Here is a 16,247-nt window from a genome sequence, read left to right as displayed (position 1 = left end):
TTGTAGAACTCATTGTATCTAGGATATATATATATATATATACAAGATATGTGTTGAAGTTGGTCAATTTCCCTTTTTCCAATCCAACTAAACTTAATTAAGCTGGATGGATTTTTTCTTTCTTTTAAGAACCTAATTCAATCAGAATTAGATTGCGTTAATTAATTTAAAATTATTTTTCTTATAGTAAAAATACCTAAAATTAAATATTTTCGACATTTTTCAATTTTAATAAAATAGAATTAATGCATATTATTTAATTCTATTATTATTACTATTGATGATTAATAATGATTTAATATTAATTTTATGAGATGGCATGAATTTACAAATAGGTGATAAGATTTTAATGGTGATTTAAATATTTTTTATGACCTAAATTAAATCCTTATTATATAAAGAGGAAAATTCACTTGTATAGACATTTCAATGTTTAAGTCATTAAAAAAGTTTAAATACTTTTTTAAGAATAATAATTGTATTTGTAGGATCAATAGAGATAATGAACCTATGTTATAATTAGAGTAATAATAACAAATAAGTTACTGACAATAATATAATATCTTAATATAAACAATAATTATAATAACTAAAAATTAGTTATAAATTGTTCAAATAGATGTAAACATGGACTAATAGAGAATAAACATGTTTAATAAATTTTACTGAACTGTATTTTTAATATATTTGTTAGACTGAATAAAAATAAATATAATTAATATTTTTCCTTTTGTGAAAAAAAAATTAACTTTCTCTACTAATATTAAATGTATTTTCATCTCAACGGATTCATTAATTATTTTTCTAAAAACAATCACAATAATTTTAATTAACTTTACTCAATTTTTAATTAATTCCTTTTATATTTAGAAAAAAAATAAAGTTAGTCGTTCAAATCATAAAAACTGACTAAAATCAGTGTAAAAAACTAATTGAATTCGTCTCAAACACGTGTCTGAGGTTGCTGTCAGCGGTGGAAGTTGTGGTCCCCACACAGAGGCCACGCGTTTCGCGGACTTGTGCTGCTCAAGTGCGTGTAACGTGGGCCACATTTTTCTTTTGTTGGGTTCCTCTCAAGGGCCCTGATAACCTCACCCGCAGCCCTCACCCTCAATCCCAACCCACTATCCCCGGTCACGCTTCACCTCTGTCTCACACGACGCACCCTCTCTTGCCACCGGCACTGCCGGTTCCCCTCCTCCACGTGTCCTTGGTGACCCCACAGGTAGGTGACGTCATCATTACCCTTCTTTGTTGAAGAAAAAAAAATAATTAATTGATTAAATAAAGGAAAATGCAGTTTGAGGACTGAAGACTTAAAAAGACCAAGACCCAAAGACTTTGTGAGAGTGTTAAGTTTGTTATTTTACAAATTTTCTTATCTTTTTTTCATTGAACTTTTGTTTCAATTTTTTTTTATTTAAACTTTCTCTATTGTAATTGGTGTTGCTGCTATTAATTAATTTCTGGTGCTAATTTGAGAGTGTACGCGTGAGAGACAGAGAGAGAGGAATCAAGATAGCGCCTTTTGAATTTTCTATCAGAATCTGAGGACCCAAAATCTAGGGTTTTCTGTTCTTTCTCTTGGTAAGTAAGTACTCTGGTATTCTTTTCACTCGATTCTTCTCTCGATTGATTTGGGGGTTTCGTTTAATTGCGTGATTCGTTTCTGTCAGAGTCTTTTGGGGATTAGGGTTTTCGGCTTCGTTCTTCCTGTGTGAATTTTTGAAGATTGGTCGGAGAATTTGTTGACTGGTTGAGCTGTGATGTGGGAATTCTTGAATGGAATCACGAAATATATATTTTTTTCGTGGCGGGAAGGGGAATTTAGCTGAAATAGGGTTGTGTGTGAATGTGGGGAGAATTGAGTGTTTTGGGGTGGTGTAAAGTGACAAATTTGTTGAAATTTGGCGAGGCTGAGCTTCGTAGGTAGTGTGCGGTTGGTTGTCTGGCACTGACCGACAGTTGGATAACATATGCTGTTGATGTATGCTATGGTCTTCCTGTGCTTCTGTTCGGTTGTCTGTTTGACTAATACGGCTTTAAAAATTTAAGATAGTGTTTGAGTTTTTGTTCCCCTGCTTTATATCTACAGATGTAACTATCATTTGATAGATGTTGTCTATTGTACACAAAATGAATGAATTCCAGCTTTGTTACTTTTAGCTGGTTAAAAAAAAGGCTTGTTTGATTTTATGATGAATCATGATCAATTTCGGTGTGGGTTGCTGGTTGGTTTTTATCATCCCCCCCCCCCCCCCCCCCCCCCCCCTCCCCCCCCGGAGATTGAATTTATTCTCGTAAAGGTTATCAGTTTTGTTTTACTATCAGTTGGCTTTGTCTTAGTGTAAGGAATATGATTTTGTGCATCACTGTGTTGCTTTTGTAGGGATCTGTAGACATGCAGTCCAAGTCTGAAACTGCAAATCGACTGAGGTCAGATCCTCATTCCTTTCAACCTGGAAGTGTTTATTCCGAGCCTTGGTGGCGCGGTATTGGTTACAATCCCTTGGCCCAAACAATGGCTGGGGCAAATGCATCCAATTCGTCATCTCTTGAGTGCCCTAATGGTGATTCTGAGTCCAATGAAGAAGGCCAGTCTTTGTCCAATAGCGGGATGAATGAGGAAGATGATGATGCCACTAAAGAATCGCAGCGTACTGCTCCTAACGAACCAGGTGCTTAGAGTATCATTTAACCATTTAAAGACACATGATGGAAATGAAATTAGGGAACATAATCAAATGAATTGTTACTTTTTAATTTTGTATTTTGTAACTTTTTCATTCTTCCAACTATTAATACGTTGTATTTTTTACTTTGCAGGAAATTATGGGCAAGAACAGCAAGGGACCCAGCATACTGCATCATCTGCACCATCCATGCGTGAAGAATGCCTTACTCAGACACCGCAGCTGGAACTTGTTGGTCATTCAATTGTTAGTCTTTTCCTTTGGTCTCATCACTTTTTTAACATTTAAACATGGTCCAAATATAGAGTGCATTAATAGCATAAATTCTTGCTGACTCATGCATATCATTTTATAGAAAATATGTAGTAGAATTTATTGCTGCATGTTTTGTGGAATGGATTGGACTCTTTAAATTTTTTGATACAGGCATGTGCTACAAATCCTTATCAAGATCCGTATTATGGGGGCATGATGGCAGCTTATGGTCACCAGCAGTTGGTATGTAATTAATCTTGTGCAAATACTTTATCAAAGGTTATGATTGCATATACAGGTCATAGTATAACAGTTACTGATTTGCAATTTCCTCAAATTTGTGTAATAAGAAATATGGTTAGCATATAATCCTGAACAGATATGTTCTTGTAATAACTATAAATTTGTTTCATTCTGTTTGATCTATTTTCTTGTTTAAAGCATTGGTCATATTTGGATAGTAGATAAGTAACCAAATAATTTTTTTTTACCATTAGGGATATCCTCCTTTTATAGGAATGCCTCATGCCAGAATGCCTTTGCCCCTTGAGATGGCTCAAGAGCCTGTATATGTGAATGCCAAACAGTACCAAGGAATTCTGAGGCGAAGACAAGCCCGTGCTAAAGCAGAACTTGAAAGGAAGCTAATAAAATCTAGAAAGGTACAAATGTGTTGTCTTTGTTATTGTAACTACTATTTGAACAAGTGATATCTAACCACATTTTACGTCAGATATTTTTTAAGCCATGTCTTCTTTTACTGTACTTGTGTACTAAAACTTATAACTCTCTGCTGATCTAAAAAGGAAAATCATTGGGACATGGATTAATTTTATCTAATCTATGTGTGAAGGTTTTCTACCAAAGATGCAATGGAAGTAAAAAAGAAGTCTACCTCGTGAATGTAATTCTGTTTGCCAAAGGGTGTAATATAATCTTGAACACTGACCATGTTTAGATGAAAAAAAAAGCTAGTGGAATGTGAGATTCCTGTTGTCATGTTGTACCATTGTACAGCATGACCATATTTCAACGTGTGTAGGTCGAGATGCTTGTGCATCAATATCCATTGCAGTAATGTCCATGACTATGCTGAATTAAAGATGTGACAAATTGGTTCTCCTTTATTCCAAATTGGAAGTTGGAACTGTGAAAATATTTATGAATGAACATCTATTGTGTAATAGGCTGAATAAAAATAAATGTAAATAAGAACAACTTCCAATATATTTTTTGCTAGGATCTGTTATTGTAGTCTCAAGGAAGTCAGGAGTGGTAAAATAAATAGCATTGCAATGCAGGCAGCGGAAAACACTGCATAAACGTTAACAACCTTGTTATAACCTATGTTGAAAACCAGAATAATATATTCTGTATTTATTGTAGACATGAAATTTTTAGTAGAGGAAATAAAATATTCTCTATTCATGCATGACCAATGTAATGAATGACTCTATATAAACTTTCCTCACGGTTTTCATTCCAATCTCTGATTTCTCTCGTAACAACCTAGTATCTCTTATAATGATTTTTCTATATTAACTTCTGTGGACTCCTCTCTAATTTTGCCTTTCAGTGGTAAACATCATATGCAGTTAACTTTATTCCAACAGTAATATGTTTGAAACTGAGAATCAAAACAGGAATTAAGTAGCGTATTCTTTTTACTTACCATGTTGAAAATGTTTTTTATGGGACATGGAATTTAGTTCTACTTGTGCCACTGTTGTGTTTGATATTTTCTGGATCACTATTGCACTATTGGGCTGTGCTAACATCTGTGTCTCAGCCATATCTTCACGAGTCTCGGCACCAGCATGCTATGAGACGGGTGAGGGGTACCGGAGGACGATTTGCAAAGAAATCCGATGCTGAGGGTTCAAACAACTCAGGCAAGGAAAAGGATAATGGTGCTGACTCTGTCCTGTCATCACAATCAATTAGTTCATCTGGTTCTGAACCTTTGCATTCTGACTCTGCGGAAACCTGGAATTCTCCTAACATGCAACAAGATGCAAGAGCAGCAAAAGTACAGAACAGGTTCGAAGCACCTAGTTTCCAAAATGGCAGTGGCTCTTACAATAATCATCACGGTTTGCAATCTTCGGTGTATCATTCATCCTCAGGTGAAAGAGTGGAGGAAGGGGACCGTTCAGGTCAGAACTAAACCACAATTGATGGGGGGGTTTAGAGGCCGAGGTTGGTTTATATCCTAGAGACATATTGGTGAATACCTTGGTTATCTGTAAACATTCTTGGCAATATATGTGCCAAACGGCAAATCATTCTTGGCTTTGTTCTTGTGTTTGTGGTGTGAATGATATTATGGGGGAGCGAAAAGAGTGATTGATTATTGATATTTGTGATTTCTGTTGAAGTCGGTCAATCAATCCTTCTTTCTTTGCTCATTTTTAATTTTGTACAGTTTTATAGTGGTTAGTCAACTCCAACTTCAACCAACTTGGATGGATGATGATCAGGTTAGAAGAAGCAAACTCTTGATGTACCAACACTATGTTTGACTGGTTTATTGTGTAGTTCAACTGGCTGTTAATGTTAACATGAGACGTCATAGTTTTAATTTCAAGTGTTAATGAACATGCTTTTAGTTATTACAGCATTTATTGGCCTTTGTTTTAATTTTTCGCTAGTCATTGTTCTACAGAATCAAAATTTTCATGAATAAAAAAGTAATATTTCTAGCATCTTCAAACGTAAGTTTGGTCTTTTGTAGAAGTGAGCAAGATTTCCTCATCTGATTAGTCTTATATATTATAATATAAGTGGGAGTCTGTTCAAATGGGGGAGAATAAAGGTGCTTTTATCTAAACTTGAAGTACATGCTATTCCTTGGTCACTTAGCTTGTAGGACAAATGTGTATATGTTTTTTCATTCAAATATTAAAATGAGAGGCGCTTGCGTTAAAAAATGTAATCTATTGACTTCAAAAGTTATCAATAAGTATTATTCCCATGTTTTATTACTGAAGTAAAGAAAATATCAATGTCGTGCTCGTTCTGATTTCTCCACTTCCAGCTTCGAGTAGTTTATTTTGGGTGTAACATGGTAAAAACGCATGCATTAGATTAGTGAAGGAAAAACTAAAACATGGATCCACATTCTTTAACACTTGAAATTATTAGAACCACAATAACAAAAAAAATGTTTTAGTTCTTAAAATAAATTCTAAAAAAAATATTTGGACGGATAAGCTTATCGTAGGATAACCAACTTCTCTAAAGATAGTTTTTGAAAGTCTGGGTCATTATCTTTTTGCTAAATAGTGTAGCTAACGATATATCTTATACGAATTAGGTCGTAAATATTGAAATTATTTAACCTATTTTCGTCCTTACTTCTAAGCTTCATGATAAATGTTACCAAAATCTGGTCAAATTCAAAGGACTAATTTACTAGAAAATTAATAACTTCAGAAACTAAAGTACATGCACAGACTTCTAGGAATCAAATCAGACTATTCAAGGATAAAAGTAACATTAAAGTGTTACTTTGGAAAACAATATATTAGTAAACGACAAACCATTTAAAAAATGTTTTTTCGGCATTGCCAGATTATGATGACATTTCCCAATATTTATAAACATATGTTTTCCGTACAATAATAATTGAGTCTTCATGAGAGTTTGTGCTATAAAATAAAATAATTAATCTACTTCACTTATAAAATGTAATCTTTATTTTAAATTAATATATTTAAAACATTTTTTACCTATCAGACAAAAACTAACCTCTGCCATTTTAACTTGGGCGCGCGCATGAGAAGCAGAAAAAAATCATCCGTTAAGAGCATCGATTTGAAAGCGAACCACTTTTATGTTATTATTTCATACATGGTACTTTTACACTCAAAAGGAAAATTGTGAACTAGTCACTACATATATTTCATTTAGGTATATATGATTAACCTTTAATCATGCTGTTTATCGTCATCCACATCCTCTATCACTTCTTCGGTATTATTATATTGTTCCATGAAACTATTTTCATCATCACCATCAGCTGCATGCTCTGCTCCAGTTTTGCTAGTTTCAGCAGACCCCGTGGCATTAGCCACATTTTGTTGTTTATCCATCATCCCAGACAAGGCTAAAGTTGGGGACCATTCAAGAACATCGTCAATGATGTTAGATACTCTCTTGTGGTACCTGCACAAAACCAAAGCAACATGTTGTACCAGTTAGAAAAGACCAACAAAAAATAGTTTTGCTTTTCCATTTTATGGATTTATGCAACTGAAAAGGAATTTAAGCTGAGTTCCAGTTTATGATTATTTTTCTGTCAGAATGTGAAATGATATAATCATTTCATCCATTGTTGTTAGTGTTTAGGGCGTACCTTGCTCTGGCAGCTTCATCAGGTGCATGATGCCTCAGCAATAATATGAACAGCACAGCTACCCCAGCATAGAAAATCCTCGTTGTCCACTTGGGCTTCTCCTCTTCATCTTTCTTAGGCCAGAATCTAAACAACTCCCCAAGTGTTGCTTCCTCGGCAAGGATGTTAGGGAAAAACCAGATTCGCTTTCCAAGAATGATATATAAAGCACCAAATATTGCACCTCTTACTACAACATTAAAAAAAACAATTCATGAGGCCCAGGGAAGCACTGAACCAGAATGTGCTGCCCTTAATAAAGCATATTTCAGACAATAATCCACTTCTAATAAAAACAATTATGGCTGCCAAGAGCACAAGAAGTTCAAAGAAATATATCTTATTCCTTGAGCATCTAACAACTGTGACAATATATACATTCCAGAAGTCAACGAGTTGCGATGTGCATAAACAAAGCAACTTAAAGTATAAGTTTGAAAACGTTTGTCAAAACCCAAAACCAAGCGAAATCAAGGTGCATGCGATGGATTCTCCTATTTCACAGGTCTAAAGCATCCGGCTTTCAAGCTGTATAACTCAGAAGGAGACATATATTTTTCTGCACAGGGCAAAAATTATTCAATAGTAAAAATTCCATGCAGCAGATGTATTTTTCCACACATATCTCCATTATTATTGAAAAATGACCTCCTCTTGTATCAGTTTAGGATTCAAAAACTCAAACATTCCTTACATTGCTTTTATTTTGCACAAACATCCTAACTCATAAAAACCCATTCGAAGTTCAAAAAAACAGAAACCTAATACTAAAATGTAATATCTCCCATATTTTAGTAACTTATCACAATCACAAACCTCTCCTTTTCATGAGATATTGCAATACTGATACTCTAGAATGTCTTTATTGTTGAGTTGAAGATATTTGACCAGTTGAATAATAGGTTTGTATAGCAGTACAAAATATTATATAATCAGAACTTTTTTAATTTAGTCTTGAATTGTAGGAATTGAGATGCTATATGACCAGAGTATTTGTACACAAAAATATATGAATGAAAATCATACAATGAATCCTATTTTTCCAATTTTTATTATTATATTCTTTACACAATTCAAATTTCAACTAAGCACCCAATTTCCTCTTCCTCATTTGAAGACTAAACCTCATGAATTATAGTCATGATAGATCGACTTTCAATCACCTACCGTAAAAGGCTTTCATTGTTATCAGATTGATTTGTAGTTTCCTAATGAAAGCTTTTTCACTCATTGTTTAAAAAGTTATATTAACATGTTCATATCTTCTCTTAGAAAGTGCACTTTTACTCTAACTCAATCTCACACCACTGGCTTATTAGGTGAAATTTATACTATTTATACACTATAGTTTGGTCATATCTCTAGTAGACGTGACATTTCCAACTACCCTTCATGTTGAGAATTAAACATCACAATCGTGTGACCAAATATTTGTGGGTGACTGACTCATAGTAGGTGACATGATAGTCCCAAAAAATTTCCTTAAAATAAAGCTCAAATACTATCTTAGGAAGTGAACCTCAAACATAATTCAAACCTATAATTGGCCATATCTCTAGTTGAGAATCTCCAACATCTTTAAATTTTAAAAATTGTGCAATTTTGCACTGTTATAGTACTAGCTACCTCATGCAACACATACACTAAATAACTTAAACTACATGAAGAAAGTAGCCAAAAAAAATCAACTATTAAAGGAAAGAAAAACTTACTCAAAAGTACAGAGAGGATGAGGAAAAGGATCCCAGCACATGAGTAAAGTATCAATAGCTTGCAGCGATGAGGGTACACAGGGAATAAGCATATAGCCAACGTTAACACAGGCCAGAAAAATGAGAGGAGTGTCTGCCAAAGCGGATGGCGTTTAGCAAACGTCCATGCAAAGAAAGCATCATTTTCAGAAAATACTTGTTCCTGCATTTTGGAGAATTAAGAGAAAGAAACTCTCTTTTCATATTATTATCTTCACACTAAACACATACTTATACAATAATGAAAAACAGTAATCAACAATAAACAGTAAACAATAGGCTCCTACAGAGCCTATATCTAAAAACATATTACATTTCAACACTCCCCCTCAAGCTGGAGCATATAAGTCATATGCCCCAAGCTTGGAACATATGAATTGAATTCTAGGCCCCCTTAGAGATTTGGTCAACATGTCTCCGAGTTGTTCATTAGAATTGACAAATTCAGTAACCAGTTCCTTTGACAACAACTTCTCTCTAATAAAATGACAGTCAATTTCTATGTGTTTCGTCCTCTCATGAAACACAGGATTGGAGGAAATGTGTAGAGCTGCTTGATTGTCACAGTACAGTTTCATTTACTCATTTTCACAAAACTTCAATTCTTGAAGAAGTTGTTTAATCCACACAAGTTCACATGTAGTCAGAGCCATAGATCGGTATTCAGCTTCAGCACTAGATCGAGCAACAACGTTTTGTTTCTTACTTTTCCAAGATACAAGGTTCCCACCAAGTAAAACACAATATCCTGTAGTAGATCTTCGATCAATTGGACTACCAGCCCAATCTGCATCACAATATCCTTCGATCCGAGTGTTTCCCTTGTTCTCATACAATAAACCCTGTCCTGGACTTCCTTTTATGTATCTGAGAATGCGAAGTACTGCATTCCAATGATCAACATGTGGATTTTGCATAAATTGACTCACAACTCCAACTGGATAAGAAAGATCAGGTCTTGTTATGGTAAGATAAATGAGTTTTCCAACTAGTCTTCTATATCTCTCTGGGTCTGAGAAAGGTTCACCCTGATCTGTCATTAACTTTTGATTTGGGTCCATGGGATTGTCAATGGGCTTGCAATTTGTCAGACCTGTTTCCTCTAAAATGTCAAGAGCATATTTCCTTTGTGAAATAATGACACCTTCTTTTGACTGTGCCACTTCAATACCAAGAAAATATTTTAGACGACCCAGATCTTTAGTTTGAAAGTGATTGAACAGATGATTCTTTAACTGATTAATTCTAGTGATGTCATTCCCTGTAATAACAATATCATCAACATACACCATGAGATAAACACATTTGTCAGGAGAATAGTGACCATAAAACACTGAATGATCCGCCTCACAACGTTTCAGTCCAAATTTTTGCACCACCTGACTAAATTTACCAAACCAAGCTCGAGGTGATTGCTTTAAGCCATAAAGGGAACGACGCAACTTACAAACTAATCCAGACTCCCCCTGAGCAACAAATCCAGGAGGTTGCTCCATGTATATCTCCTCTTCCAGATCACCATGAAGGAAGGCATTTTTAATGTCTAACTGATAAAGAGGCCAATGACGAATGGCAGCCATAGCAAGAAAAATACGAACGGTACTGGTTTTAGCCACAGGAGAAAAAGTATCACAATAGTCTTGGCCATAAACTTGAGTATAGCCCTTAGCTACCAGTCGAGCTTTAAGGCGATCAATTTTACCAGTAGGACCAACTTTAACAGTATAAATCCATCTACAACCAACAGGCTTCTTATCAGGAGGAAGAGGGACAAGATCCCAAGTGCCATTGTGTTCAAGTGCCTTCATCTCATCAACCATGGCTTGTCGCCATCCAGAATGAACAAGTGCCTCATGAATATTATTAGGAACCTTAGTCGATGATAATGAGGAAACAAAGGAGAAATATGTAGGAGACAAGTTATGATAACTCACAAAATTATAAATAGGATATGGATTGCGAGTAGAACGAATACCTTTACGGAGGGCAATGGGCCAGTTATCATCTGAATCAGTAGAAGGTGAAGATGATGAAGGATCCATGGTCTGAGGATCTGATGCAGAAGGATCTGAGTCTCGAGGATCGTCAGTGTTAGGAGTTCGAGATTGGGTTCGACGTTGATATGTGATAAGAGGTGGAGGAACAATGTTATTTGGATTTTGATTTTGAGGTACTGAATCAGGAATAATTAGAGGATCACATGTTGGTAAAGGAAACATTTGTTGAACAGAGGAACGATCCTCCATGGAGGAAGAAAAAAAAGGTGTATCCTCAAAGAATGTGACATCAGCTGACATATAATATCTCTTTGTGGAGAGAGAATAACATCTATACCCTTTCTGAAGACGAGAGTATCCTAAGAAAACACACTTGATAGCTTTTGTTGAGAGCTTATCAAGACCTGGAGAAACATTATGAACAAAACACATACACCCAAATACACGTGGGGAAACATGGTATAAAGTGTCATTGGGAAAAATGACAGAGTGAGGAATTTTATTATTAAGAGAGGAAGAAGGCATCCTATTGATAAGAAAACAGGCAGTGAGGACTGCATCGTCCCAATGATGTACAGGAACATTAGTATTCAACATTAAGGAACGTGCAGTTTCAATGAGATGTCTATTCTTTCTTTCTGCAATGTCATTTTGTTGTGGAGTGTGAGGACAGGTTGACTGGTGTAAAATTCCTTGGGAAGATAAGAATGAAGAAAATGCTAGAGAGAAGTATTCCTTAGCATTATCACTTCGAAGAATTTTAATTGTCTTCCCAAATTGGTTCTTAATTTCAATAAAAAAGGACTTGAATATGGACAAAAGTTCAGATCTCTCTTTCATTAAATAAACCCAAGTACATCGAGAGAATTCATCAATAAAGGTTACAAAATAATTAAAACCAAATGAAGTAACACGACTTGGTCCCCAAATATCTGAATGAATTATTGAGAAAGGAAAATCACACTGTGTTTCAGATCTTTTAGGATAGAAAGATCTAACATGTTTTCCTAATTGACAAGATTCACAATCTAAGACTTGGATGTTTTTGAGACTTGGAACCATCATCTTCAACTTGAACAAACTTGGATGGCCTAGACGATCATGCAGAAGTTTGGGGGATGAAGTGGTAAAGCAGGAAACTGAGGAATGAGGTTTTAAGAAATAAAGTCCTTGAGACTCATGTCCTTCTCCAATCAGACGACATGTCCCATGTTCCTGTATAACAAAAGAATTGGCCGTAAAGGTTATGGAACAATTTAAGGTACGAGTCAACTGACTCAAAGAGATTAAATTGTATGGACAATTGGGAACATATAACACAGAATTTAAACTTAGTGAAGGAGATAAGGAAACTGTTCCAATTCCCTGAGATTTCACTTTTGATCCATTGGCAACGGTAATGAGATGAGGAATTCTTGGAGAAGACAATGAAGAAAATGAAGGAATGTTACCAGAGATATGGTCTGAGGCACCTGAGTCCAGAATCCATGGATTATGACCTTCCACAGATTGAGATAGGCTGGCTGTAGGCACACTAGTCATGACAGAGGATTGGCCAGGATTAGACGGTTTTCCAGACTTGTAACGTAAAAATTCTTCATATTCTTCATTTGAAATTATGGATTCTAGATCACCAGATTTAGACACATGAGCAACTTTGTCTGGATATCCATGTAGAACATAACATTTGTCTCGAGTATGGCCTAGTTTCTTACAGTATGTGCATTGAGGAGGAGGACGTATGCTACGACCACCACGTCCTCGGTTGCTTCTGCCTCCTCCTCTTCCTTGTGGCACTCCTCTTCCTTGTGGCACTCCTCTTCCTTGTGGCATTATCATAGCTGATGTTCCAATAACATCGATTGAATTCTCATCTTTCACCAATGGAGGTACTCGAAGAAGTCGAGTAACCAAACCATCCATTGAAGGGATTTGATCACCAGCTAAAACTTGATCACGTACATGATCATAATCGGAGTGTAAGCTTCTCAGAATTAGGACCATGTAAAACTTGTCAAGCTTTTTATTGATCCCTTCTAATGAATCAGCTACAAAGAAGTTCTTTAATTCTTCTACAGCAGCCCGAGCCTTTGCTATATGAGAAACCATGTCATGGTTGACTTGTTTTAGAGAAGCTACTCTTTGGGTTGCATCAAAAAGACGTTGTACATCATTAGCAAAAATATCTTCTGCCCTCTTCCAGAATGATGAACATGTTTTATAGGGTCTCAAGATATCTAAAACCTCTTGCTCCACTGACTGCCACAAAATTGCGCATAACTGAAAATCCAATTTTTGCCATTGAGATTTTTCTTCATCTGGAACCATAGAGATATCTTGTTCTAGATGATCATGGTGTCCTTGACCAAGAAACCATAATTCCACTGCAGAAGACCAAGATAAATAATTTTTCCAGTTGAGTTTTGCAGATGTAATGATAGGAGTTGCAGATAGAGAGGAATTAATTGCAGTAGATGCCATTACAGATCGGAAAATGAACCAGACTTGGAGAGATATTCAACTATTGGGAGAGAGAAAACCCTAGGTATCAATTACACCCACTGAAACAGGGAAGTAAGATCAGATATAGGCTCAGGAGAGTGAGGCGAGCGGAACCCTAGATGCGCGGTGAAATTCCGACCAGCGTAGGGCGGCGCGTGAACAGTACGCGCGCGAGATCTGGCGGGCTGCGGCGGCGCGTGGCAGCGCGTGAGGGCGTTGCAGGGACGGCGACCACCAGGGTTGGGTCGCGCTCACGGAGGCGCACAAAACCCCTAAATTTTCCTGAGAAAATGGGGTACCGGCGGCGGCGACGGCGAAAACGGCGGCGACGGCGGCGGCTGGTGGTTGATGGCGTCTACAGAAGAGAGCCCCGGTGCTTGGCTCTTGATACCATTTTGGAGAATTAAGAGAAAGAAACTCTCTTTTCATATTATTATCTTCACACTAAACACATACTTATACAATAATGAAAAACAGTAATCAACAATAAACAGTAAACAATAGGCTCCTACAGAGCCTATATCTAAAAACATATTACATTTCAGCACTGCAAAAGACAATCAAATTTTGTTAAATTCAAGCACAAAAATAAACCTAGTCACAAACTGTGGCAGAGAAAAAACCATACATTGTGATAGTTTTAACATAGGAAATGCACTTAAACTCCATGAATACCTTACAATGTTCATATATTTCTTCCCTGAAGTTGTTTTCTTTATTTTTTTCAAGATTAAAAATATCCTGAATTGCAAAAATATGTAAAATGAAAATACAATTGTTCCATGAATACACATATAGGTAGCAAAACAATATACTTATCTATGAATGCACCACCAGCTTATTACATAGAAATTTAAAAAATAGACACCCAATAATGCAAGCAAACCTATTCTACAGATAAAACCAAAATGAATATATCAACACCACAAAAAATTGAATGATTCAATCAGCAACATAGTTGTAGGGGTAAAAGGAAACGTCCAACAGGTCAATAATGCAGAGTCAGAAATTTCTGAGATATTGACAGACTACATTAAGTACATACATGTTGAACTCTTTCTGATATAATCACTGCATATCAATAATTGCAGAAATAAGGCTCAAACCAAGAGTAAAAAACACTAACAGGGAAAATTTCCAAATGTGCAGGCCAGGTAGACAACTTTTTCTTCCCAGGACGAACAGTTTTTACAACACGATCACAGCGCACTAAAAGATTTTTCCCAAGTAGAATGTTGGCAATCTCCTCTGTGTCTAAATTCCTATCTGATTCTAGAATATCCTTGAGCTCCGGGTTGTTTTTCAAGAAGTTCACAAAATCCTTCCCTCTAAAATACTCAACACGAGTCTCCTGTAGAACAGCCCATCTCGAAACCAATTCCTTGTTGTCTCTAACTTTCTCAGCAAACACCTGGAACACATCTTTCTTGACAGCTTGTTTCTGAGAACAAAGAAACCCCAACTAAGTCACAAAATAACAGAAACAGCTAGTTTATCAGTAAATAAAAGAGGCAAAATAGCATAACTCAAATTCATGGTTCAATTGAACATGACCTGCACAATGACATTCTACAAACGGGACAAAAAGAAAAAATAGAAATTTCAGCATATATCGAAGCATAAATCAACCAAAAAAACTACACACACACCAGATCAAATATTAATAAAAACTCAACCTTGCTTCCCAAATTCTCTTTCTCCATAAAAAACACTAGTGAAATTGAAAATGGCAAAAAATGTTACAATCACAACAAAACCCTATTTAGAGAAATTAAAGAAAAAATTGAGCTGAAAACATGGCACTATCACACACACTCTCGCCAAATAGTATAGTGCTTATCGTTCTTCCGCGGTTACAATCAGCACATTACCGAAATTCAAACCACCAAAACATATTGAAACCCAAAATTTGATCAGATGTGCTTTGGTGGGATAGAGGAAAAGACGTAGAGTGAGATTAAGAATGGGAGAAATATAGCAGATAGAGGAAAATGGAAGTGGAAAATTGTAGTTGGTAAATGGAAACCCTAACCCTAGGAGGGACGTCGGAGGCGGGATCTGGTGCGGAGGAGCGTCGGGGCCTCTTCTTGTCACCTGCGCCTCCCGAAGACTTCTTCATTTTCTTGTCGCTGTTACCCTACTCTTTCTCATTCAAATTAATAAAGTAATAAATACTATAAAGAGTAGCATATATAGTTTAAGATTTTCACATATTTATGTTATTATATTAGACTTTTATTTCTAAAGGATGTAATCTAAAGGGAGTGCATTGTATAATTTTTAATACATTTTTTTCTATAATTAACATTTTATAAATAGCATGAAAATATTTTATCCATTATTGCAACGACAAGAACAAAGACTCTATTGGATTTTAACCTTCGGAAAATTTCACATATAAAAATACTAAAATTAATTTAATTAATTAAATTTTGTTTCTTAAGACTCAATCCATTAAACTGATTGCAGTCTAAAAATGTAACGATGTCAAGATGTGAGTTATTTTTTAGCTTGTAACTCTTATGATTTTTTTAGGAAATATATTAATCTTGGATATTTTTTTAATTCAAAGTCCTAAATACTCGTTACTTGAAATTCTTCATTATTACAACAAAGATTATAGACTATAATTATTTTAGGGTTTACTTAACAA

The 16,247-nt window shown here is 35.6% G+C and overlaps 2 protein-coding genes across 4 annotated transcripts; one reads left to right on the top strand and one right to left on the bottom strand.

Annotated features, from left to right (window-relative positions):
• Nucleotides 1–1,332: 1,332 nt before the first annotated feature.
• Nucleotides 1,333–5,568, top strand: LOC108343117 (nuclear transcription factor Y subunit A-1). Of its 2 annotated transcripts, none has more exons than XM_017581188.2 (6): nucleotides 1,333–1,591; nucleotides 2,390–2,678; nucleotides 2,827–2,939; nucleotides 3,120–3,191; nucleotides 3,446–3,610; nucleotides 4,738–5,568. In XM_017581188.2, the coding sequence occupies exons 2-6, from the start codon at nucleotides 2,402–2,404 to the stop codon at nucleotides 5,113–5,115; spliced, it is 1,005 nt and encodes a 334-aa protein (XP_017436677.1). In that variant the 5' UTR covers nucleotides 1,333–1,591; nucleotides 2,390–2,401; the 3' UTR covers nucleotides 5,116–5,568. The 2 variants fall into 2 exon arrangements, with proteins under 2 accessions (XP_017436677.1, XP_017436676.1); XM_017581187.2 differs by having other exon boundaries at nucleotides 1,334–1,587.
• A 1,195-nt stretch (nucleotides 5,569–6,763) lies between these two features.
• On the bottom strand, nucleotides 6,764–15,784 carry LOC108342987 (uncharacterized). 2 transcript variants are annotated; one of them, XM_017580955.2, is made up of 5 exons: nucleotides 15,627–15,784; nucleotides 14,721–15,035; nucleotides 9,057–9,258; nucleotides 7,306–7,534; nucleotides 6,764–7,115 (listed from the first exon to the last, which is right to left on the bottom strand). In XM_017580955.2, the coding sequence occupies exons 1-5, from the start codon at nucleotides 15,711–15,713 to the stop codon at nucleotides 6,878–6,880; spliced, it is 1,071 nt and encodes a 356-aa protein (XP_017436444.1). In that variant the 5' UTR covers nucleotides 15,714–15,784; the 3' UTR covers nucleotides 6,764–6,877. The 2 variants fall into 2 exon arrangements, with proteins under 2 accessions (XP_017436444.1, XP_017436445.1); XM_017580956.2 differs by having other exon boundaries at nucleotides 9,057–9,189.
• Between the last annotated feature and the right edge of the window lie 463 nt (nucleotides 15,785–16,247).

The sequence above is a fragment of the Vigna angularis genome, chromosome 6, assembly GCF_016808095.1.
Source record: "Vigna angularis cultivar LongXiaoDou No.4 chromosome 6, ASM1680809v1, whole genome shotgun sequence".
Taxonomy (NCBI): domain Eukaryota; kingdom Viridiplantae; phylum Streptophyta; class Magnoliopsida; order Fabales; family Fabaceae; genus Vigna; species Vigna angularis.
Note: the sequence above shows the minus strand (reverse complement) of the source record. Positions and strands in the feature narration are given on the sequence as shown.